Source organism: Colletotrichum paranaense (assembly GCF_030867605.1).
Source record: "Colletotrichum paranaense strain IMI 384185 chromosome Unknown Scaffold_1.1, whole genome shotgun sequence".
NCBI classification, from domain to species: Eukaryota; Fungi; Ascomycota; class Sordariomycetes; order Glomerellales; family Glomerellaceae; genus Colletotrichum; species Colletotrichum paranaense.
In genome coordinates this window covers 2,300,644-2,324,595 of record NW_026848959.1, presented here as the reverse complement: position 1 = coordinate 2,324,595, position 23,952 = coordinate 2,300,644, and the positions used below count along the sequence as shown (strand labels likewise).

The window sequence follows — 23,952 nt, the reverse complement described above, 5'->3', positions numbered from 1 at the left end:
CCTCTGCTTCTGTCCCGGTCTTAGTGACTCCTCTTCTTCTCACAAACACCTTTCCCAAGACATCAGGACAATGTCAGAGAACGCAGAGCCCCCCGTTGTCGCCGTCATGACCAACGGAACACTCAATGGCGTCAATGGCGACCACCCGCCGCGCCCAAGAACACCGCAGCCCGCCGGAATGTCCTTGACTGAGTACAGCGCCAACCCGTCCACGCCGCCAGAGGAGAGAAGGAGCCGCATCAAGGGTGTTGTTCCCGAGGACTTTCTGCTGCCTGATGGCCACCCAGACGTGAGAATACTCCCCAATGGCAATGCTAATGGCTCAATTGGGACCACCGCTAATCATTTGTATGCGCGTCTAGTACCTCCGAATGATCGCCGCCGCGACGTCCCGCGTCTACGAAGCCTGCAAGGTCACACCGCTCCAGCCCGCCGTTAACCTCAGCAACCGACTCGAGTGCAATGTTCTACTCAAGCGCGAGGACCAGCAGCCCGTCTTCAGCTTCAAGCTGCGCGGCGCCTACAACAAGATGGCCCACCTCGACCCCGCCGTTAGCTGGAAGGGCGTCGTCTGTTGCTCCGCCGGTAACCACGCTCAGGGCGTTGCCTATTCGGCCCGCAAGCTCAAAATTCCCGCGACCATCGTCATGCCCGAAGCCACACCTAGCATCAAGCATCTGAACGTTGCGCGCCTGGGCGGACACGTTGTCTTGCACGGTGCCGACTTCGATGCCGCCAAGGAGGAGTGCGGCCGGAGAGCGGCGCAGGACGGCCTGATCAACATCCCGCCATTTGACGACCCGTACGTCATTGCGGGCCAGGGAACCATTGGTATGGAGCTGTTCGGCCAGATCAACATGTCCAAGCTCGATGCCATCTTTTGCTGTGTCGGAGGTGGTGGCCTCATCTCCGGAATTGGTGTCTACGTGAAGCGCATGGCGCCCCACGTTAAGATCATTGGTGTTGAGACCTACGACGCCAACGCTCTGGTCCAGTCCTTGGCCAAGGGAGAGCGAGTGGTGTTGGACAGCGTCGGCCTCTTTGCAGACGGTGCCGCCGTCAAGACCGTCGGCGAGGAGACGTTCCGCCTCTGCAAGGACGTTGTGGATGAGGTCATCCAAGTCACCACGGACGAGGTCTGCGCTGCCATCAAGGACATGTACGACGACACTCGCGCCGGTCTCGAGCCCGCCGGCGCCCTTTCCATTGCCGGCCTCAAGAAATACGTCGCTCAGAACCCGAGCGATCGCCGCAAGACCATGGTGGCTGTCACCTCTGGCGCCAACATGAACTTTGACAGGCTGCGTTTCGTCGCTGAGCGCGCCACCCTTGGTGAGGGTAAGGAGGCCCTGCTGGCGGTCAGCATTCCCGAGAAGCCCGGTGCCTTCTCCAACCTCATCACCAGCATCATGCCCCACTCCGTGACCGAGTTCTCATACCGCTACGCGACCGACGAAGTCGCCAATGTTCTTATTGGTATCTCCCTGACAGCCCCTGCATCGCAAAGAACACAGGAGCTGCAGATGCTCTTGGAGCGCATTCGGTCGCACGACATGTCGGTGACGGATCTCTCGGGCGACGAGCTCGCCAAGAGCCACATCCGGTACCTCGTCGGTGGTCGCTCCAACGTGCCCAACGAGCGCTTGTACATGTTCAACTTCCCTGAGCGGCCCGGCGCTTTGGAGAAATTCCTCATGACCCTGCGTCCCAAGTTCAATATTAGTCTGTTCAACTACCGTAACTACGGTGGTGACACGGGTAAGATCTTGGCGGGCATTCTCTGCCCCGACAACGAGGTTGATCAACTGGAGACGTTCTTGACTGAGATTGGATACCCGTGGGAGGACTGCACCCAGTCGGCCGTCTTCAAGACTTTCCTCCGTAGTTAGAGGATTGAAGGCTTGGAAAACCCGTTTACGCGGTTGATTTTCGTACGGCGCTGGGCGTTTTTGCAAACATTTGGGTGACAGAAAACGGAACATTGGGAAATATCACGCATGCTGGTGCAGCTTTGGGAAGAAGAAAAGCCGCCTCTTGTAGATAGACTATTCAGACTCAATTGAGGATATTTACATGACCTATTTTGTTTGCTTGCATGTCAACTGTACTTCGCTGCGCGCAACTTTCAAAATAATGTCATCCCATCGTCGATGCCTTTTCATCCGATACCGCAGCTGAGCGATAAGAGTTCTGGTGCCGATAAGCGCACGGACATCAACACCACGTGATGAACGCCAAGCCGTCGAAAATGCTCCAACTGAGGCCATCCAGGCCCCCTTCAACACCAGAGCAGTCGGCATCGCGAAGCTCCACGCCTCACCACGAAATACGGACCTCGTAGCTCCGGATAGCTCTCAATAGACAAGTCTCGTGCTCCAGCACCCATCAGACTTCCAACTCACCAGAGCCTAAGCTCCCGACTTCCACCGTGTCCGACCTTTCCTCTCACAATCCGCCCGACGACACATCGACCAGGAAAATCGAGAAAAGACTACACAATGGCTTCCTCCCTCGCCGCCTCCCTCAGGGCCCTGACCCTCAGCACCGCCCGCGCAACGGTCCCCCGTGCCGCCAGCTCCGCTGCCACAATCACGGCGACGCGCGCCCTCTCGACGGCGATCCTGACGAAGCAGCCGGCGCAAAAGAGCGAGTCGATGCTCGCGCAGGTCGGAAAGAGCGCCTCGGGCGTGGTAAATGCCTTGGTGCAGCAGACGAGGGGGATGAAGGTGCACAGCTCCGTTAAGAAGAGGTGTGAGCACTGCAAGGTAAGCCTATGCTTTTTCCATGTTTATGGGGGAGGGGGAAGGCCGTTGGGGGATGGGCTAGGTTGATTCGGGGAGGTGGAATTGAGGATATCCGGATGGACGACCAGAGGAGGATTCGAATTGTGAAGCTGAGCTTTGGTATGGACATTTTGCTAACTTCATGCGCCACAGATTGTTAGACGCAAGGCGGGCAAGAGACATAACGGATACTTGTACGTCATCTGCAAGGCGAACCCCAGACACAAGCAACGCCAATCTTGAGAGATTCTTCGGTTCTGGGTTCAGAGAGGGAGACTATCAACGAAGTGGTGTGTATGAAAACCTTGTACCATACAGAGAGGAGGGACCGGGGAAGCTCAGAGAAATGGAGCATCGGGCGAGCGACAGCACGTGAGGATGTTGCGACTGTAGACAAGTTTTGAGAGACGTCCATGGGATCGATACCATTGCCCCACTGGAGTTTTTAGAAAGATCCCCCTCCATCACGGGGCACCTTGCAAGCTATAGAAGCAAATTGCAGCGAGGGTTAGACCTTTTGTGGTGTGTATTATACAAAGATCCTTTTTACTGGTTTTACAATGATGAGAACTTTACATTCCGTCGACGTATCGTTCCATGCCCTGCCACTCCGTCTTGCCTGTTGAGATGAGATAGCGGATGTGTCCCTGGAGCATAGTATTGTCAGTCCCGTAAGAAGGAGAGGTAAGGGCGCAGGGGACGTGGGAGCTTACAAGGTCCGTCACATCTCGGTGACGTTCGAACTCATCGCGGGCGTACCGTCTCGACTCAGCGCGGGTGTTTGGGTCGGCGATGCGCCGTGTGCCGCGGATGATTTCGCGGTAGAGGGATATGACGCGAGATCTCTGGAGGAACTATGGAAAGTGTGAGCATGTACTTGTACATTTTTCCACAGTCATTGATTGAAACTCTTGGTCGCTATTCTCATGTGAAGAGCTGCAAAAGTGACATGAAGAGAGAGTATGATGGCAATGGTTCTTACATGATCCAGGCTCAAGGCCTTCTTCCCGAGCCGCGACCTCGCTGGCCGGGTAGAGTAGCTGCGGGCAATTGACCACAGGGGATTTTTGAAGGGCATTAGGGCCAAGGGATGGGAGGCTCCGACTACATCTGCGAATTGGGTGTGAGACTGAATACGTTTCGGCTCAATTAGACGTTGATGTTTCTCACTTACCAATATCAAATGAGACTGCTGCGCTTTCATGCTTTCAAAGCCAATTGGTGCTCTGGGCTGTAGTGTGGAAACTTTTTGGAGTGGATGAGGTCAGGACGGGGAAACTTCGGGACTTGAAGCCAGTGCTCAGCAAGGGTCTCGGTGACGGGAGACAGAGGTCTGTGGAATTGGGTTGTCACTTTACACCGAGTTCTCATTCCCCAAATTAGGAGTTAAAGGTTGCATAGCTTGACTTTTCCTTCGTTCTCTCTTCGCTTGAACTTGTAGATACGCCACGAGAGTTTCATATTTTCCCCGTCTCCAACCGAAAGATGGCACCACCCCGCAAGCGCCGCAGGGCCCCAACGAACCCCATCGAGGCAGCGAACCGCAAATCCGATGCCGACTTTATCAGGGACCATCTCCAGCCCAGGTTCGTCTCACATCCACGCAGGCGTATCTCAAGATAGCTCCGAACCTCTCCCGGGTGCTCACGTCTCACACAACGATGCCAGCCCCGAGTGGACGAATTGGACGCACCCCAAGAGCGGCACATCGTACACCCTCTCACTCAAGTCCCCGGCGCAGCTCGCACAGAGTGAGCTGAAAGCGTGCTTCGATCTCATCGACTACACCAGTGGAGCCGATTACCGCGCTTCAAAAGATGGGTGGCGGCCGGCGCATAAGATGAGGGAGATGAAGAGTGGAGGATTGCGATATATCCTCGTCAAAAAGTCGGGTTCATCAGCACCTGATGCAGCTACCGCTGGTAATGACGAGAGTGAGGTGTGCGAAAATGCTGCGGAGGACAAGATTTGTGGGTTCACGAGTCTTATGCCTACCTTTGAGGAGGGTGAGGCTGTGGTATACTGCTATGAGATCCACCTCCTAGAGGAATTACGAGGGTGAGTTTTAGGACGTTTCCTACGTGTTTTCTTGCTCGAAGGATGAGCCCGGGGGAGGGTAATCGGCGCGGGACCGGTAGGCGGGGGGCTCAGCCCATCGCGCTGTCAGCACCATCACGGAGGAGGATCGGGATCTCATGCCGGCAGCGCACACTTCCAACTGTCAATGACGTGAAGAGAAGCTAACTAGAACACGATGCAGCACGGGCGTGGGTCGTACACTTATGGATTACCTCGTAAAAGTGGCGGAGAGCATTCCCATAATTGAAAAGGTGATGTTGACATGCTTCATCGCTAACGCAGATGCGCGCGCGTTTTATGAGAAGCTTGGCTTCGAGATTGATGCGCTGTCGCCTGTGGAGAGAAAGTTGAGATTCGGCAAGGTGTTTGTGCCGGATTATGTCATCATGAGCAAGAGGGTTCGTGATAAGAAGAAGGGTGAGGGGAAGGAAGATCTGGATGAGGTTGGTGCGGTGAATGAAGACGCGTGATGTGTATTTTGAGTCCATATGCCGGAAATTGCTCCGACATCAAGAACCATCCATCTTCGGTGACGGACTCCGTATTGCAAAAAGAGGGCCTGTGTACATAGGCAAACCCGATGTAGATTCCTAAGTACTAGACAGCATCGAGCGTTACACGATGGAGAGATGTTATATCGTCGCGTATCACTGACTGCCCATTTTGACAAGCAGTTTACCTAATGATCTAGCAGTGAAGCAAGTCAGCTTAGGGCAATGTCAGGCCATGAATAGAAGCTGAAGCCCGCTTGACAAAGCCTCATCGGAAGTCTCACTCCTTTCCTTGGGACCCTTCAAAATGGTAAGATGAGATGGAATGACAGGGGTCAGAGAGTGTAACCACAGGAACTTGCAAGGGGTTTAGAAAAGGGGACCACTGCAGGGACAGCCTGGAAATCCCAACCTAAAATCGGGGGACCGTTTCCACCCATTCGTCGGAATTATCGCAGCTATTGGATCCGAGTGCAGTGAGCTGGAGGAGCTGAGCTGAGCCTTGCCTTGAACAACTCACTCACCCTTCTGCTCAAGTTCTCACGCACCTTTCTCCACGACTCATGTTCGATCACCACGGTTAGGATCAACTCAGAGCTGTGTCTGCCTACGTTAGCTGTGCCGATCATTGTTGGCCCCGTCTTTGCCAGAGCCCGTTCACTGGAAACACGACGGAGTGAGGCCCGGCCCACACCACACCCGGCAGGCATTTCTTCCCAACTTGGAGGGAGGAAGCGAAGCGTTAAGACCACAGGCACTACGATCAATGGCACTGTCCCTCATGTTGCACACTTTCCCACCACGTGCCAACAGTCAGCGGCTCCAAATCTCACAGTCTCGGGAAAATACACCTACACGAAAGAAGGTGAACTCAATACCCCTTGCTTGGAGAAGAAATGCCAAACACAGCCCTCAATCTGCCTCGCGAAATCCCCCTTGCCCGCCAAGCTCAGCCCTAGGACGCCAATCCAACATCGTCGGGCCTAGCGTCCCCGCCGTGATGCATGAGCCGGTTGCTGCCTCTGTTAGCAAAGTCTCCAATCACCGCTTCGACCAGCAAGCCACAGGGGGGAAACGAGAGGTCGAGGGGCATGCCGACTCGCCGAGTGTGTAATGGATTCACGGATCATGGTCTGACATATTCTTCTTACGCCGGCGCTGATCGGCTACAAAGTTCTTGCTATGGCTCGGACGCACAGGATTCAGGCAGCCGACAGGTGAGTAAAGGAGTTGTGGGGATGTTCATCTCTCCTTCCAAAACGCTACCAAGGCTACGAACTCCATGGGCCTGCCAGACTCCAGAGGAATGGTTAGAGAACCGGAGAAAAGTGCTTGACATGAGCAAAGCCTCATTCCCCCAAGCGAGAAGCACGTCCCTGTCTCAAAGTCATCAAAAACGCCTATTGGCGTTGTCTAGCAGCAGCCTACACTAGCGCATGTGTGGACTGGACTGGGGACGAGGTAATTTGTATTGAAGCTTGTTTTTATTCCCATATTTTTTTTCAGCTACGAGATCAAGGTACTTTTATTGTGTGACCACTGGTGACTTAAGCCACTACTTGGGCACCTCCCGTTAAACCAAATGCGGCCACTCTTGAGATGTGATCGGCCGTCTGCATTCGTCCAACCCGTATTGAGGCCTTCAGCCATCAGCCCGTTCGTCGAAGCGTTGCTCGCGCCTTGTCTTACATGAAGCCCACTGGCTGCTGTATATCAGACCACGGAATCCCTCACCCTCGCTCTTTGGCTTTTCGACGCTCTCTTCGACGTTTCTCTGTTTCTGGAACCTCTGCCCTCGAACGGTCACCTTCAGCACCCATTAGCACCAGTATCAAGCATCGCAACCCGTCAACATGGACTACTCACAGCAACCCAAGGCGGAGTACCAGCAGCCCCAGATGCAGCCTCAAATGCAACCGCAGCAGCAACAGCAGCAGTACTACGAGCAACAACAGCCTCAACAGCAGCAGCTCCAGCACCAGCACCAGCACCAGCCCCATCCCCAGCACCAGCAGACAATGCAGCAAGAATACGTTCAAGGCGCCAATGTCCAGACCCAGGAATGGCAGTCAAGCTTGATGGACTGCGGTCCTTGTGATACCTGTATCGTGGGAACCTGTCTCCCGTGCTTGCGTAAGTTCTCCCCTCCACGTTCTATACCCAAGAGCCCTAACTATTACGCATCACCCAACAGTCCTCGGCAAGACCTCAGAGCGCATGCGCGACCCCACAATGCAGACGTACGAGGCCATCAACACAGACTGCCTGCTCATGTGCGGCATCACCTGGTTCACCGGCTGCGGCTGGATCTACGCCATGATGAAGCGCGGCGAGATCCGCGAGCGCTTCGGTATCAAGGGCTCCGGCGGCTCCGACTGCTGCGTGAGCTACTGGTGCGGGTGCTGCGCGCTCATCCAGCAGGACAAGGAGGTGCAGGCGCGTCTGTCGACGGGGCCTATTGTCCAGGGGTACCAACCGCAGAAGGAGGGCATGCACATGCCGCCACAGCAAGCTTGAGCAACGGCTCCGTGATGTTGGTTGCGAATGGGAAGGTGATGAGGTAGATGAGGCTACGGCGTGGTTTTTGTCTTGGTAATGATGGTTATTGGTTATGGTATACCCGTGGGAATTGAAGGCAATGACACCGCCGACTCGGGTTGATGCGATTGTCATTCGACTGATAGTCTCGAGCACATGGGCCTGGTAATATTTCTTGCTAGTAATTGAGCTGGCCGAGCTTGATCAAACATGGTGATCATTCATCTGATACTTCTCGCCAAATCACTCACTTCAGTGAATCACTGGAGTCACGACTGCTTGAAGCCCTTTTCGATCGAGCTCGCCTTGAACGGTGAATCATACTACGCTTGCCACAACTACAAAACGGTTGTCGCGAGATGCTTCTCTGTCCCCCTTGATTTCTCATCACTACCCCTCTCCAATGCAAAATTGACTTCTTCCTCATCTTTTCGCGAATATGGCCGCGATTGTTTCCCAGAATGTCGTTGCGCCAGCGGAAGAGATATGCGGTTGGATACCGCTCGCGACGAATACTCTAGGGTAAAGCATCCCTTCCCCGAGGTGGCCCGTTCCGACGCCACGCAAGTAAGCAAGACAGACGAACGACATTAGCTAATAAGTCCACAGGTTCTTACAAGAGCCCATCCCCTATGCCTGTATCAATCCACCCGCGGACTGTATCTCCTCCGGGTCCTACATGGGCTGCGGCAGCCCCATACCCACGACTTGCGTGCAGACAGCCAAAGCCCCGAGGGCATGTGAGCCCGGCCAGCTCTGCTGGTAAGTCGATTCTATATAGGATTTCCCAACTGAGATTTTATCGAAGCCACTAACAACGGATAGTGGGCCATATCCTAACACGGACTGCTGGACTTGGCGTTCGATTGACAATACTGCAACTTACACACTCTTACAATGCAGCTCAGTCTCTGGTGTCGGGACTTTAATGGCAGAATCCTTCATACCAGGGGCCACAGTGACAGCCACCACGAAAGATGGTTCACCTAAAACCAGTGACGACGCCAAGACGACCACAACAGCCGAACTATCACAACCCACAGCTGGAGTTACCCTCGCCACAAAGACGAGTCTTCTGCTACCTGGAATCCCTTCGGAAACATCCGGTTCCTCTGGCGAAGCCTCGCCTGCTGCAATTACAGGGGCTATCGTCGGAGCACTTGCCTTTCTTGGCATCTTGTTAGGTGTGACCGTCTTCATCTGGAACCGGGCCAGGAAAAAGAAACGTCTGGCTCACGAGGCTGCGATTGGAGGGCCAGTGACGCCCGTGAGAAAGAGAGATAGTATGATACCGTTCCATGCGGGGGCCATCAATGTTCCTGTGTCGTCTGTTTATGATTACGGCGGCCCATCGAAGAGCGTATCGAGAGGTGATTCTGGTGTTTTGGAAGGGGCGAGTAGGCCTCCTCCTCGACCACCTAGAAGTCCGGCCAGGGACATGAACGTCACCGAGGGTGGTTGGATTTAGTGGACGGGAAGACGGAAAGGGCTCTAACAGTCGATCGCCTTAGATTACTGAGTTTTTTATGCCGAAGGGCTTGCCCTCAAATTTTCAGGAGCTCGCATAGCCTTAGATACTCCTCATGATAGCCCATGGCTTACACATGAAGGAAGCTAGAACTGACTCTGCCAAGACGCTTGGTTACTTCAATGATACGACTTGAGCCAAATATCCAGAAAAGATGTGATAATCTCTTCCCGTAACAAAATCCTTCCAAACCGAGAGACATAGCTTACTTAAGCTTTAAACTCAACCTGTCTCAGTAGAGATCAACGGTTATCGGCGGGCTGATGGAATGCTCGAGTGCGAGGAAGTGCGAGCCAAGCCATTCGAGCCCGGCAGAATGTCGATGCCTAGAGCAGGAACAAGGTAATAGGATTGCGGGCCGCTGCCTGAGTCCCCACATCTAACCCGCAGAGAGATTGATAACTCTAAATGCTTGCAACAGCCTCCTTCACGGACTATCCACTCTTGTAAGCGCTACGCTGCTTCGAGAGAATGAGCGAGGCGATGTCTGAGCTCCTTCCATCATGAGATTGGTGAAGTCGGATCAGGGCTTCAATTCTCTCAATCAGCCTCGGATAATCTGTCAATCGGCTTTAGAGAAAACGATTGGCTACATAGCAGACCTTGAAAGTTATCGACAGTCTAGAGGACATTATAAAAGGCAGGTGTCTTCGCGATATTGAAGGAACTCGATTACAACATCAACAACCACAATTACAACATTATCACATTCAAACACACCCAAAGCCATCCATCTACATCAACTCTTTCCTCACCAACCCCATAATCATCCTTTACAATGCAGTTCGCGAAGACCATCCTCCTCATCGCCGCTGCCATCGTCCCTGCTGTCATGGCCGGATGCAGTGGTGCCGCCCCTTACCAGGGAACTTGCGCGAAGTGCGCTGGCGAATGCCACAAAAGTAAGTAGCATCATTAAGTTGCTGGAAGACTCCCGCCGAGCGATCAAGTCCGAAGGTGCTAACTCAAAGTTTCTCTAAGACTTTGGCGGACCTGACCGCATGTCTTCCCTCCAGCGCGCTGGCTGCCAGACCAACTGCCTGTTGCACTGCAACGACTGCAACTAGACGGAATGGCTTGTTCCTTGGACTTCGATGGAGCGCAACTTCTAGGAGGTCAGATGTCACATGGCAGGACGTTCACTTCATTCTATGTGGAGAAAGAGTCATGGTTTAGGCGACTCTGTCGATAGTCACATGTAGCTCACCAAGAGTTCGCAGTTAGATAAGAACAATCACATAAATTGCTCAAAACTGCGCTAACTCAGCCGCGGACGAATGTCGTCCAGTGATTTAACTGCCTTTCTTGTCCCCAGTCACGCAAGCACAGAGCATGATCTATTGTCACTCGAAACAATTCCTTCGATTCGGAGATATGTATTGTCAATTAGAAGACCTATTCACTGACGACCTCATATGAGCCTTGCCTTAATCACACTTCAAATGGCCCAGCGAGCCAATCTGGAAACAAGAATCAAATTCCCAAAGACAGTGATTCCTGTTTCTGTACCCACAGAAACCCGAGATAAAAACGTACCACTTGAAGCGATCCGAGTCTTCTATTGAAAAGCAACAGGCTGAGATGCAATGAAGTTGTTGCTATGGGACTGCGGACATTAGCAGAAATGTCACACAAAGAACACGATGGACTGAATGTTAGTGAGAGCTGGTGAGAGAGAGAGAGAGTGATGTTGACAAGTGAATGGAGCATTCATGCGGTGTGTGGAGCCAGCTGATTTCCAGTTTGAGTGTCATTCCGGCGGAGTTATGTAGTCATATTGGTGATAGTGATGTGGACTCGACAAATCAGATACTTAGCCTTTTGCATCCTGATAGTGGCCCATAGATTGCAAAAGAGAAAAGGACAGACGCCAAAAGTACATTAGAGCAATGTTGGCACACTTTTCTTCAGATCACACCCCCGGAACGTTTTGAACAAATCTGATAACATGCATTCTAAAGTTTTTATTATCTCCCTCCTGGCAGTCGTGGCTTCTGCCACAATCACTTGCTCAGGCAATAATGCTTGTGCCCCGTCTGGGGTACGTAAAGGATGGTTGACACGTTATATGTTGCTGTTGAGCTTATACTGACATGAGTGTTCACTGCAGTCCAAGACATGCGTATACGACTCTCAGAAGAACGCCTGCGCCAAGTTCTGTAGTGTACGTTCCCGTTGTAATCACATACAAGTCTTGAAAAAGGCACTGACGTCCTGAATAGTCTGATTGCAATGGGTCATTGTCGTTTGTGTGCTTGCAGTAAGTTGTCAAACTCCTTCTACCTGGCTTTCATTTCCTAACAGCGTCAGAACCAAAGATGGACAGGGAAACAACTTCGACTGCTGGTGCTACCCTCGGGTTTGAGGACTTGGTGTAAGATCAGAATCTGTCTGGTGATATAGATCTCCAGTCAATATAAGTTGGGTTTATTTTCTTATGATGCAGCAGCTATAGTCTGGACTAAGCGGGTGACATTTATACTACTGTTGTGCATAGAAATGCAGGTTCGATACAACGGTTGGTATCATTGCGATTTTCAACGTCCAAGGACACTCCTCAAGGTCACGAATTAAATGGCGGTGTGAACAAAAGAATGATGGGATAGTGCTCTAGTTCTTGAGGTAGCGGCTCAAGTCCTAAGTTTCACCGTTCATAATTGTCGGATGACAACGAAACGTATGAGAAGATGGAGCTGATCAATAACAATCGCCCTCGGATAAAGATCAAGTTGGTAAGATTGTGCTAGGGCTATTGGTTGGAAGTTAAAATAGCTTAAGACTTCTAGAGTATAAATTCTTGGCCCGAATTGAGCAATTATATGCGCACGCGGCATTTCATCCGTCCGATAGCCTGATTGCTCAGAGAACAGAGATGTGTTTGGAATTTTAGCCGGAATACCCAGCAAAAGTACAAGCTTTGTTGATCACCGATCTAAGCCGGGGAGAACGGGAAATCCTACAAGAAATGGAGATCAGTGATTTTCTGCTCGGCACGGTCTACATAGCCGGTCAAAGTTCGACCCAAGCACGAGTCATAGTCTCACGAACTCGAACCTCTGGTCTTTCCAGGGAAGGCAATTAGCCCGAATACAGCATACTATAGTACACGTAACAGCGACTTCCTTCATGTAAAGATAGACTTCACATACTTACTTGAGGAATTAGTTGTCTAGTTGACTTGGAAATGCAGACTCCTTCATTTCGCATTAATAACTCAACAAGTTGCGAGTGCAACTATCCTGAGGGTGCCGAAACCCATGTAAGGTGGGTCTCGCTCTCGCAACTCATTTAATTTGACTTTTCAGAAGTTATTGAATCCAAAAGCTACTAGGCGTGTCCGAGGGTCGTTCAATCCGCAATATCCGAAGTCAGGAGCGTAAGGAGTTGAAGTTATTCTCGTATAAATATGGCTTCTGTTTGGTAGTAGCGAGTATCGGGAGTCTGACGGACACCGCACTCAAGCTTTTTCTCCCAAAACAATACGAATACGCAATTTCTACAGCAAGAACTAGAAGTATGCCATTTTGAAACATTCGTCCTTTTTCGATCAAAAACAAAGTAACTTGTCGACTAACAAAGACTAGAAAATGGTCAAGCTTTCCCTCCTCGCCCTCATCACCCCGGTGATGGCCGCCAACTGGGTCACCATCTCAGCCAAGGGAGACGGATCTTTTGAGCAGTTCAAAACCTGGGCCCAGCGGACGTGCCAAAACGATCAAAAGGGACAGGTCTACAGCTCCTCTGACATTTACGGCGACCTATCGGTCAACTGCGCCAATGTCCCGCAGAGCTGGTGCGACTCGTACAAGGGAGGCAAGAACTACCACCCTAGTGGAGTGTCTTTCACCAGCCCCAAGGCTGGAGCTTGCTACCAACTTTAATATGGCGGTAGTTGAAGCGTTGGTCTTTCGCCTTTTGGGTACAGCATGGTGAACGATGAGTGGTTCTAGGCAGCGGCATGCAGTTGCAATAGCGAATCATATATCTTGCTGGATAGGTCCGCTTGAGGGAAATAGAGACCTGATAATCATAGCCATAGTTGAGAACAGAGCCCTGTATTATCTATCCGGAAGAAAATGGTTTCTAGTTCGTTCTGCTTGAGACATCCTTGTCGCTGAATGCCGCTTAAAGTCCATTTAAGCCTCACCAACCATGGGGATAACATCTGGCAAAGCATGCTAACTTGACATGCATCGAGTATGTACTGCTGCCGTCATTCGATGGATGCCAGCTCCATCACACCCTCATCTGAGGATGGGCAGGCGGCCGTACCCTCCCAGATCTAGTCTCGGCATCTTCGTAGACTTTGGCGTCGATGCCACGGGGCGGGTACGTCCGGACACGACCACGTTCATCAGCGTGCCGCGTCATCTCTTGCCGACCCTCACGGCCGAGGGGCTCAAGGGGTGCTCGCACAAGTTTCGCCGTATCACCCGTCGGATGAGCCATAACACCAACAACGGCCATTTTCTCTCCGCCATTGACTTGTGCCACACGAACCGCAGCCCGGGTTTGAAAAGGATCGTTCGCCGGTCGGCCGTCGGCAGGCCCCATCACATTTGCTCGTTCATTCGGATGAAGGCGTCGATTTGCTTGGCGCGCGTTCAAGGGGCGACGGTCGTACTGGAAATTGAATTGTTCGCCAGACTGTGGGATGGGATACTCTTGCATAGGACCAGTAGGCCCCTGGGATCGACCTGGACCCGTGGCGAAGTCGTCAAAGGTCTTTGGTCCTTCACCCCGGACCTGAGTGCCACGAAATTCATGAGGGTACCTGGATGGGGTGCGTGTGTGAGGCGGGGGTACAGTCTCGAGATGTTTGGATACATCTTTCGCGGCAACAGGACCGTGAAGTGTATGGTATTGCTGTCCAGCGCCGAGAAGTCAGCCAATCACGGTCTGCTTTATTTGATTTTTGCCAACAAACACTGGAGCTACATGTATTGCATGCCGTCTGATAAAATGCGGTATTGTGGTGAAACAGAAAAAGGATACTCACAAGGTGCTCCTCAGCGTTGTCCGTGTTGCGTCTCTGCGGTGTAGATTGCTTATTGCCCATCTTGTCGATTCGGAGTGATGGAAGATATTTAAAGAAAAGGTGAAAGAGTACTATGTAAAATAATGGTAACGATTGAGGAATTGCTGTCAACGTAATATTGAGTCGAGTAGAAGTAGGAAAGAAAAGGTCACTTCTCCAGGATGTGGATGCTCTGAGCAATGAAGAAAGACCTCGAGATGAGACATTCCGGACTCTCTTAAGTAGAGGGAAATCAAACTTCGAGTCTCTCGGCTCAAGATCTACAGGAACCGCCGCGTTTGCAATAATTAGCAACCGGACGTTAGATGGGTCGAGAAAAAGCGCCCTGTTCCAACATCAAACGATCAACCACAATGCTCCACTCCGAGAAACCCACGACGCAAACACGCAACCAGCCAACCAGGACAGTCAAGTTCCCTCATCTTGCCAATCGACCAATGAATTCTAAGTCAAAGTTGAGTTGGGTGCGTGGAGTGAAGCGCTGGTTATTGTAGCGAGAAGCGCGAGAGGAAAAAACTTTGGTTCCAACATTGCCGCCCGAAAAGTTGTGTTGGCAAGTCGCTGGCGGTCCAATGATTGCTTGTCAGTTTGGACTTGATGTTGGTTGGGTCATTGAGAAAAAAAGTGACCCCTTCTAACATTGAACGATTGATAAAGACAAACGCGGAAGAAAAACCCTGCTTCCAAGATTACATCCCGGCAAGGCATGTCCGAAAGTCGCCCAAGGTTCGATTATTATTAGTTACTTTCGATTTCGTGTTGGTTTGGCCGGTGTGCTCGGTGACCCGGCAGGTTTCGGACCCTGGCTGTGACTGTGAGGCCGCGGTACCGGCACGGTGGTTCGGCGATGCGCTGGCTGGGTGGGCTGTGCAACGGTCGGCGCTTATTATGCAGTGACCACTTACCACCCCGGCCACGTGAGGAGACCTCTCCAACGGGTGAACTTGCCTTCTCCTCATGAACTCACAGCCCCAGGCTGCCTCCTGCCTCGGCTTTTAATAACCTGTTACCCTCATTGTGAACTGTTCTACCTTCATCATCTCAACAGTACTCTTAGCAACACATCGCTTTATCAAGTCACTTCGTCCAATCACTCTATCAAATCACCTCATCATCAAATCATTCCAAAAAAAATGACCACGGACACCTTGAGATCTCAGGGATCTGTCAACCCTCAACGATCCGGCGATAAGATTGTGTCTGTCGGCAGCAGCCAAGAGCCCCAGACAGCGTCCCCCGTCGAACCTTGGAGAGCTGAGCTCGAAGAGCAGATAGTCAACCTGGAAAGTTGGGGAGATGAGCAAGAAACAGAGATCGCTTCAATCATTCTCAAAATGCTCCTCTCATTTCCTGAAAAAGGATACCTGGCCACTCTTGAAGCTTCACTCCGTATAGGAGCGGATTACTGGGCTAAATTCCTTCCTTCGAGCTGGGACCCTCTTAATAAGCCTTATATGAAGGACGACAAAGGCTGGCCCATGTACCTCGCCGGCGTTTACGGCACGATTTCCTACCAGTCATGGCTACTGCGTTATGACGATCCTCGCCAAGACTGCTTAGTGCACCTTCTGATCGACTTGCAGAATCTGCCCAAGGTGACATACCGGAGCTATGGTGTACGTTTCTACTTCCCTCTACTTCTCCTTTCCACGAAGTGTGTTGCTTACGGCGGAGTTCTCATAGGAAGAACACCATGCATACCACAATGACCCAGTCTTTACCTCAATGTGTAACGAGAACTGGAGTGCCAAATTTGGTAAGTCGAACCAACCAGCTTCACATATTAGGCCTTTTCTCATTTTTACAATAAGCATCTGACCGGCCTGAACCGACCGAACCCGAAGCAAAGAAGGACTTCATCCTCACTTGCGACGAGTGGGTCAATTTCTCCTCGTTCTTGGCCCGGTATCATGGCTCCAAAGCATATCAGCCACGTCCTGGGGCCCTGAAGTATCCAAGCGTCGACATCGAACTCGCCCTTGAGAAGCCCCTTCCTCCTGGAAAGCTCGGCGAATGTAGATTGCTGGTGGCATCCAACTGGTTTATTCATGCTGGAAAACTCATCTACGAGAACATGGCGGAGACGGACACGAAGAACTGGAATCTCGGTGTATGGACCCTCTGGACGAAGGCCATTCGCGATATCCTGCAGGCTGGGGGTCAGTCTAATGAAGTAACCACGAGACTGCAAGCCGCTTTGGACATGGTCGTCTCCTTAACCCCAAAGGGGAGTGAGACAAAGGGAAGCAGTGAGCTTGGAGAGAGCAGCGAGGCTCAGAAAAAAAGCAAGATACAGGAGAGCAGTAAGGTGAAGAATAGTAGTGAGGCTCAGGATAATGGTGAGGTGAAGGAGACTGGTGAGGTTAAGGAGAGTGGTGAGGCCAAGGAGAGCAGTGAGGCTCAAGAGAGCAGTGAGGTTAAGGAGGACAGTGATACCAAGTAGTGTCATAGCCATTGAATCAGTCGGGCACACCAGGTTCTCTGGGTACATGTAGGCAAGACGTCATGTAAAAAACTAGTGCGACGCACGAAATGATTTAGTTAGGAGCTAGCTGCTGCGCGACCTGTACCGGGTTCATCTCCCAAGCTCATATTCTCCGGGTTTGTGGTATGGGCAAGATTTGAGTCTGCGATGCTGGACGCGATTTTTGTCATGACCATTCGAGACATATCGACCCTAGTGGTCCGGGGAGTGATGTGTCGCTATGGAGCGGAAGGGAGTAAGAGAAGTTCCCTGAAGCCCGACAGAGTGATCTATGATGGGTCGATGGGACCGGACAGTCCCCTCAATCGTTGCTTTAATCTGACAGTGGTCGAAGAATCTCGCGTTGTCGTCGATATTTGAATCCTCCAGGATGTTTCCGCGACAGGTCCCAAAAGCAGCGGGGCCGGCGGGATGTACGCGAGGGATCCGCTGGTGAGACATAAACGCAGCGTGGGCAGCATCAGATGGACACGCCAAGCATCAAGGGAAGTCGCCTCCTCGCGGTGTGCACTCCGAGAGTAGGTAAAAAACATGACTTAGATAAATCCACTTAGTCAGTCTATTGCCAAACACGACGGCAGAGTTGCCGAGTGGTGGAGCTTTTGCCGGGGAGATCGACTGCGAGAAATTGTAAAGTCCGAAGCATTTCTAGCTCTCGAATATGCTCCTCGCCAGTCTTGGACCTAGCAGGATCATGGGACTCGTCAGTTGATCTGATCATGCCAGGGTGAAAGATCTCATCTGTGTTATATGTGACTTGGATAAGAAGAAGCTGCGAAAGCCTAAAGTAGTACTAGTAGATTATTTGACGAAGCGTCGGTGCTTCTCGCTCCTGATCACAATTCTGTGCGGAAAAGGTTTCACACGAGCAATAACACCCGGCAACTGTTCGTATTTCACCTCAATCTCCCTTCCATCTTCGTCCACCGCTCTTTGAATGTTGAAAACCGCCAAAAATTGTGCAATACATAAAAATATTGTCTGGTCGGCAATATACCTTCCGGGACAAGCTCTGCGTCCGAATCCGTACACAACATCAGTTGGTGGAGGTTCATTGAACGGCTCGAAATACCGCTCAGGTTTAAACTTCATTGGGTCATGATATGTGTTGGGGTCGTGCATGAGCGACGCAGCTGCAGGAAACAAAAGCGTGTCCTTGGGTATGAAATAGCCGTTGTAAGTATCGTCTTCAGTAGTCAAGTGCGGGAAGCCCATGGGTGCAAGTGTGTGCCAGCGAAGTGCCTCTTGTGCTATAGCGTGAACGTATGGGAGGCTGTCTTTGTCGGAGAATGAAGGAAGACGTGAGTCGCCCACCACGCGGTCAATCTCATCCTGTGCTCTCTTTTGAACTTCTGGGTATACGACCAAGGCCGCAAAGATGGAGTACAGCATCGCGCCAGTCGTATCAGTGCCTGCATTTAGCATAGATGCAGCTGTCCAGCCGATAACGCTTTTCTCCTCAGGGTCAATCTTTCGATGAAGGTCTTTGATCAAGCCAGCGACGTACGAAACATCATCGTTTTCGTTCGCCATTTGCTCCTTAACGTAGTCGTAGGGAACCTCAATTCCCTGGAGCAGATGTTGTCGGAAGATTTCAGCCGTCTTTTTGAACCCCGCGCCCGGCATCCAAGTCGGGACGTATTTTAGCCATGGGATCAAGTCAACCATCCAGGCACCTGGGCTCGTGGCTTTGGAGAAATCCTCCATTACCTGCTTAGACATGTCCACGATGGGGTCGTTCTTCTTCGGGTCCGTTCTGTAATTGTAGAGAATTCGTAGCATGATAGAGCCCGCGAATCTGGATTACAAAGTCAGGTTTTATTCATCCCCCCACTCTTGAGTAAGGTATACAACAGCAACTGCTTACTGGTTCAAATGGCCTTGCAGGGTATCGCTGTTGGAGTCTTCGTATGTTTGCTTCAAGAACCGCAGAATTTCACGCTCTTGGATCGGTTCGAATCGTATGATCGACTTCTTACTGACTTGAGTTGCCGTAAGTTTCCGATGCAATCGAAATTTCTTATTGTACGGCATCATGCCCATGATGTCTCCATAACCGACTCTGGGAAAATCACATTAGTTCAACAATCGATTCTCGTGGAAGTGAATCTCGTACAGCTCACCAGCAAAAACCAGCTTAGGCCGCGACGCACTCTTCAGAGCGCGTGTCTCCAACATGTCAAGCACGGCTTGTTTGTCATGGAGAATGACGAAACGTTGGCCAAGCACAGATACTGAGGTGATTGGGCCATATTGCTCCTTGTGTTTCTGCCAATGTACCCATTCAAGGGTTCCGGAAGGGGGAAGATCCAAAATGTTGCCGAGAAATGGCAAACCTCTGGGTCCAGGCGGCAATGGACCCCTATGTCGTTGTTGGATGCGGTTAAAGATAATGTAGCAGAGTAGCACTATGGCTACGGAGTAAATTAGTGGAGTGCCAAACATGACGACTCGAAGAAAGATTGCTGGTACATTTGAGAAGTTATTTGTCTACAAAAAGGAGGAATTCATCTCTATTTAGAGATATTTGCCTTAGAACCTGTGGATTACCTAGCCCAATGGCTTACACCTCGCTAAAGTCAAGCTCATACAGTCAGCAAGGAACAAGATTCATTATGGTTAACCTCTTCGTTCATTCCGCCAGTAGGAAACAAATGAGTATGAGCGGCTTATGTCAGATATGAGAGCTGACGCTGCACTAATCATCCTTGGGGGAGCTAAGTCACAATCGCGTGCACGTGAATGGCTCAGCATCATGGCCCAAGTCCACCGACCTGATTGGCATCATCGGACTGATCCCTGCATCCCCCACTACTGCGGTACGTGCTAACTGCCTTGGTCGAATGGCTTTAGAACGAGAAACCTTTGTCACGTGCATTCACTCATGAGTGTCATCAATGAAGCCGACAACTGGTATTTACAATAAACGTCTTGAATACCGTAGCCCTCTGATAGACTTAACCTGCCGATGTTAGAGACTGTAACAATCTTCTTTCCGAAAGAGCTCGAAGCATGAGATATGCCCCAGAGTTTCTTTTTTGTTCGAACTTGTGCCTCATCGTAAGTGGATTTCGAGTGGGCGGTCCGGGTCGAGTGATTCGGGACACGTCGACGAGTTTGCCAATCTATATCCATTTGACCACTGACGTTGTCTTTGGAGCTGCTAGGAGGATTTGTGGGCATCTAGGGTCGAGAGTTCATATGGGAGCAATTGGTGTCAGGAAACAGTGATACCATCGTGACAGTTTATCGGTACCTCCAGCAGCATAGATACCTACCCTACTCTGGGATCAGTCTGGCAGTGTTGACCAGATCAATCCGCTGTGCCCGCAGTGGGGAACGCCCGTAGCGGTGAGGTTGATCAAACGAGGTCATCCCTGGTTCTTTCGAATGGCATGCTTGCAGAACGACCTCGGAAAATACCCTGAGTCGGCGTGTCAGTTGCCATCCGCCAGCATCAAGCCCAGACTATCACATACAATCTGGCCCAGCGCAAAGGATATGTTCTTACAAGCGGTCGCAAAGTTCTCTTCTGGCAAGAATACGGAGGTCCTCATTCGGCTGCACCGATACATGTGGCCGGTCCTGACCGGGAGTGGGGCCTGCGGGCAGACGTTGATGGGATCCGCCACAGCTACATTTGCCGCACTCGGGGCGGCGTCGGTTGCCCAGCTTCGGATCGCTGCCGAGCCAATCCCGGTCTTGGTCACTCATGCAGTGGCTTCTTCCGCGATTTGCTTCCTGGAGCAGACTTGAGGTCCCCATAGGTACGAAGCACCTGTCCAGAGAAATACCTAAATCTTTCTAGTAGTGCGTAGAAGAGATTCCCAGAACATACTGAGTTCTATCCTACTCAGTTAGCATGAAGGAAGCCATTGAAGCTTAGGAAATCCCTCCTTCCGCTCTGTGTGCTGTTAAGATGACTGCGGAGTGTTGATGGTGGTATAGCCCACTCCATAGAGGCCTTGTGAACAGGGAGACCGTTGGCAATGCCTCACACGAAACGTGAATTATAAATGGATGGTCAAGGTGGTGTCGGCCCACATCCAAGTGTGACGCTGCAGCCGCGGCGAGCCGATGCCGGTGGGTTCTCGCGATAACCTAAGCATGTAAAGTGGGGCAATTGCTTAATCAGATGATCTGATAAGATCAAATTCTCCCACCTGCCCACCTGCCACCTGCCCCAAGCGCACTTTCTGCACTCAGCGAATTCCACCTTACTTTTTTGTCCTGAGGTCTCCCCGCCCGGGCAACCTCAGCTTTTACCTCCTGCAACCTCACCTCTCGACGACATATCAACAGCATCATCGCGACCTTTTCGGGGACCCGTGCATCGGCATAACGCGCACCCCACGGTCGGCTTGCTTTGTCGATGCAAATACCCGCAACTCGGCCGTGAATATGCGCGCTCCGTCGTCGGGGCTCCGGCTACTCCCGCCCACCCTCATCGCCGCACTGTGCCTCTTCGTCGCCTCCGCCTCGGCCCTCGCAGGCAGCGGCGGCGTCTGCTTCGACACATGTTCCAACACCCTCCGCCAACCGCAGTTTAACGACACACAGTCCTACAATGGGAGCTTGCCCTCAAGGTCGAGGCTGATCCCGCAGTGCGTGAGCCAGCTGCACATCAAGTCGCTCTACCTCTGCGCCGACCTGCACTGCGACTTGACGCACCGTGTCGCTGGCTTGAGCAATGTCAACCACACGTGCCAGGCCTACATGAACACCTCGCTACCGCCCTTTGAGATCGTCGCTGGTTATTCTGATGAGGACATTGCTGGCTTGCGGAGGTTGACTAAAGCGGAAGGGTCCAACTCGTCGACTGTGCTGAATGAGGTGGTGTTGCCTGCGGACGCTTATTATCAGATCTGGTTCGACTCTCTCGTATGGGACCCAAGTATTTCCCCGGACTGGAACTCAAGGACTGACAACACATAGGAATCCGTCGAGTACACATACGGTAATCACTACAGATATGGGTACGTGCCCTCGCTTTCGTCTATGCTTGGGTAGCGGTCGCTAATTTCTCATACCCAGGTTCTATGTGATTGTCTTCTGGTTCATCGTTGTCGCCATCGGGCTGGGATCTCGCCTTGTGTCGGCCATCGGAAACCTTCAAAAGCAGGAATGGGATTCACGAAAGTCGTCCAGCATCCTTCACTGGTCCGCCCTCTGGCTCAAGCGATACATCACCGTCCCCGCCACCTTCGGCTACCGCTGCTCTCAGAATCTCGGCTGGTGCACCATTCCGCCACGCATCCAGAGTCTCACCATCTTCACCTTTATTGCCGCGAACGTCTTCTTCTGTGTGCACGGGTACTGGATCTTCTCCGGTCACATGTAGTAAGTGTAGCTTGCTCTACTCTTCGCCTTACCTTACTAGCTCACGCCCCCCTAGTTGGCCGCAGAAATACCATTTGGTCTGGCGCTATGTAGCCGATAGAACCGGCATCATCTCTTTCGCCAACTTCCCCATCATCTGGCTATTTGGCATGAGGAACAACCTTCTCATGTGGCTGACCGGCTGGGACTTCGGGACGTACAACAACTTCCACCGTTGGGTTGCCCGCGTCTCGACGCTCCAAGCTGTCATCCACTCCGTCGGCTACGTTGTTCTGGTCTTTGATGGTAGGACGCACACCACCTCTTGCGAAGTTCAAAGCTAACTTGTTTCAGACGGCGATTGGAATTACTGGATGTCGTATTGGCACCAGATGTGGTGGATTGAAGGATGGTTTGTGAGTAATGCCCTCTTGGGCTTTCAGTAGCATATGCTGACCTCAAACCAAAGGCTACCGTTGGCATGTGCGCCTTGCTCTTTGCCTCCGTCTTTTGGATGCGACGAAAGCAATACGAGCTCTTTCTCATTCTTCACATTCTACTGTCGATTCTTGTCCTCATCACCATGCTTGGGTAAGTTTCGACATTCTTCTCTCTTGACTTCCCAGTACTCATGAACTCTAGCCACGTCTCCATCTTCCTTGGGCAGTTTGACATTCTCTTCTGGGTACCTTGCCTCATTTGGATTGGCGATCGTATTCTACGCATGTCGCGGACGCTGTCCTTCAACCTCAAGTTCTGGAATACGTTCGCCCTCGCCACGTATGACGCGAACTCGAACATCGTCCGCATCAATGTCCCATACTCGACTAGCTTCTACGAGCCCAAGGCTGGCACCTACTATTACCTCCATGTCCTCAGCGACAAGCGATTTTGGGAAAGCCACCCATTCACAATGGCCTGCACAACGACAAACATGAACGTTAGAAGAAAGTCATCTAGCGAGCAGACTCCCCTACTCGTAGCGGGAGAGCATGATATAGAACCTATCTCTGAGGTTGGGTACGAGCCGAGGAGAGGCGAGCCATCAATGACGTTCCTCATCCGCCCGTACGACAGCTTTACCGGTCGCCTACGTGAGGATGCAGCAGCGCAGTGGCCCCGCCCTGCACGCCTCCGCGTCCTCGTGGAAGGTCCCTACGGTCACAAGCAGCCCTTCAACCAGTTCGATGACCTCCTTTTCATCGTTGGAGGCAGTGGTATTGTGGTGCCGCTCGCCCACCTCGCAGAGCTCACCAAGGCATCTTCAAAGACTCGGTCGATTAAGATCGTCTGGGCAGTCCGCGAACTGAGCTTCGCGGTGGATGTGCTACGCCATGACTTTGAAGACGCCTTTGATTGTGGGAAGTTGTCGGTCGATATTTATGTTACACAACACAGTCTTGCATCGAATGCTGCGCGGCCAGAGGAGTGGCCGGAGCAGGTTCGTTTACTTCACGGGCGTCCCGAAGTTCGTGAAGAGGTACAGGACGCGGCCACCGCAGCTGATAAGGCGAGTCTTGCCGTCATTGCGTGTGGGCCTGCTGTTATGGCCGACGATGCTCGAAAGTCAGTTGTTGAAATGCTTGGCCGTGGGTGGTCTAGAATCGAATACTTCCAAGAAAGCTTCAACTGGTAAGCGATGAGGGATCTTGAGACGATTTAGATTGTTATTTTGGATATAGAGCATTATC

At 51.8% G+C, this 23,952-nt stretch overlaps 13 protein-coding genes across 13 annotated transcripts; 9 read left to right on the top strand and 4 right to left on the bottom strand.

The window, feature by feature from the left end:
- Positions 1-70: 70 nt before the first annotated feature.
- Positions 71-1,889, top strand: CPAR01_00849 (threonine ammonia-lyase; the record flags this gene model as incomplete). Its single annotated transcript, XM_060485139.1, has 2 exons — positions 71-289; positions 363-1,889. The coding sequence occupies 2 exons, from the start codon at positions 71-73 to the stop codon at positions 1,887-1,889; spliced, it is 1,746 nt and encodes a 581-aa protein (XP_060355996.1).
- A 189-nt stretch (positions 1,890-2,078) lies between these two features.
- Positions 2,079-2,300, bottom strand: CPAR01_00848 (uncharacterized protein; the record flags this gene model as incomplete). Its single annotated transcript, XM_060485138.1, has 1 exon — positions 2,079-2,300. One exon carries the CDS (start codon positions 2,298-2,300, stop codon positions 2,079-2,081), a length of 222 nt encoding a protein of 73 aa, XP_060355995.1.
- A 198-nt stretch (positions 2,301-2,498) lies between these two features.
- Positions 2,499-3,026, top strand: CPAR01_00847 (ribosomal protein L36; the record flags this gene model as incomplete). Its single annotated transcript, XM_060485137.1, has 2 exons — positions 2,499-2,765; positions 2,937-3,026. The coding sequence occupies 2 exons, from the start codon at positions 2,499-2,501 to the stop codon at positions 3,024-3,026; spliced, it is 357 nt and encodes a 118-aa protein (XP_060355994.1).
- Positions 3,027-3,355: 329 nt separating this feature from the next.
- On the bottom strand, positions 3,356-3,861 carry CPAR01_00846 (complex 1 protein; the record flags this gene model as incomplete). Its single annotated transcript, XM_060485136.1, has 3 exons — positions 3,356-3,430; positions 3,497-3,637; positions 3,766-3,861. 3 exons carry the CDS (start codon positions 3,859-3,861, stop codon positions 3,356-3,358), a joined length of 312 nt encoding a protein of 103 aa, XP_060355993.1.
- A 407-nt stretch (positions 3,862-4,268) lies between these two features.
- CPAR01_00845 (acetyltransferase) lies at positions 4,269-5,332 on the top strand (the record flags this gene model as incomplete). The annotated part of the gene is made up of 3 exons (XM_060485135.1): positions 4,269-4,369; positions 4,407-4,841; positions 5,044-5,332. 3 exons carry the CDS (start codon positions 4,269-4,271, stop codon positions 5,330-5,332), a joined length of 825 nt encoding a protein of 274 aa, XP_060355992.1.
- A 1,874-nt stretch (positions 5,333-7,206) lies between these two features.
- CPAR01_00844 (PLAC8 family protein) lies at positions 7,207-7,870 on the top strand (the record flags this gene model as incomplete). Its single annotated transcript, XM_060485134.1, has 2 exons — positions 7,207-7,486; positions 7,548-7,870. 2 exons carry the CDS (start codon positions 7,207-7,209, stop codon positions 7,868-7,870), a joined length of 603 nt encoding a protein of 200 aa, XP_060355991.1.
- A 460-nt stretch (positions 7,871-8,330) lies between these two features.
- On the top strand, positions 8,331-9,359 carry CPAR01_00843 (uncharacterized protein; the record flags this gene model as incomplete). Its single annotated transcript, XM_060485133.1, has 3 exons — positions 8,331-8,413; positions 8,501-8,653; positions 8,717-9,359. The coding sequence occupies 3 exons, from the start codon at positions 8,331-8,333 to the stop codon at positions 9,357-9,359; spliced, it is 879 nt and encodes a 292-aa protein (XP_060355990.1).
- Positions 9,360-10,197: 838 nt separating this feature from the next.
- On the top strand, positions 10,198-10,486 carry CPAR01_00842 (uncharacterized protein; the record flags this gene model as incomplete). Its single annotated transcript, XM_060485132.1, has 2 exons — positions 10,198-10,321; positions 10,401-10,486. 2 exons carry the CDS (start codon positions 10,198-10,200, stop codon positions 10,484-10,486), a joined length of 210 nt encoding a protein of 69 aa, XP_060355989.1.
- A 2,520-nt stretch (positions 10,487-13,006) lies between these two features.
- CPAR01_00841 (uncharacterized protein) lies at positions 13,007-13,300 on the top strand (the record flags this gene model as incomplete). The annotated part of the gene is made up of 1 exon (XM_060485131.1): positions 13,007-13,300. One exon carries the CDS (start codon positions 13,007-13,009, stop codon positions 13,298-13,300), a length of 294 nt encoding a protein of 97 aa, XP_060355988.1.
- A 355-nt stretch (positions 13,301-13,655) lies between these two features.
- On the bottom strand, positions 13,656-14,478 carry CPAR01_00840 (uncharacterized protein; the record flags this gene model as incomplete). The annotated part of the gene is made up of 2 exons (XM_060485130.1): positions 13,656-14,285; positions 14,419-14,478. 2 exons carry the CDS (start codon positions 14,476-14,478, stop codon positions 13,656-13,658), a joined length of 690 nt encoding a protein of 229 aa, XP_060355987.1.
- A 1,112-nt stretch (positions 14,479-15,590) lies between these two features.
- Positions 15,591-16,900, top strand: CPAR01_00839 (uncharacterized protein; the record flags this gene model as incomplete). Its single annotated transcript, XM_060485129.1, has 3 exons — positions 15,591-16,073; positions 16,141-16,213; positions 16,269-16,900. The coding sequence occupies 3 exons, from the start codon at positions 15,591-15,593 to the stop codon at positions 16,898-16,900; spliced, it is 1,188 nt and encodes a 395-aa protein (XP_060355986.1).
- Positions 16,901-17,743: 843 nt separating this feature from the next.
- Positions 17,744-19,387, bottom strand: CPAR01_00838 (uncharacterized protein; the record flags this gene model as incomplete). The annotated part of the gene is made up of 3 exons (XM_060485128.1): positions 17,744-18,740; positions 18,810-19,004; positions 19,059-19,387. The coding sequence occupies 3 exons, from the start codon at positions 19,385-19,387 to the stop codon at positions 17,744-17,746; spliced, it is 1,521 nt and encodes a 506-aa protein (XP_060355985.1).
- A 1,956-nt stretch (positions 19,388-21,343) lies between these two features.
- CPAR01_00837 (ferric reductase like transmembrane component) lies at positions 21,344-23,897 on the top strand (the record flags this gene model as incomplete). The annotated part of the gene is made up of 7 exons (XM_060485127.1): positions 21,344-21,823; positions 21,878-21,918; positions 21,977-22,282; positions 22,338-22,567; positions 22,616-22,677; positions 22,731-22,852; positions 22,904-23,897. The coding sequence occupies 7 exons, from the start codon at positions 21,344-21,346 to the stop codon at positions 23,895-23,897; spliced, it is 2,235 nt and encodes a 744-aa protein (XP_060355984.1).
- Between the last annotated feature and the right edge of the window lie 55 nt (positions 23,898-23,952).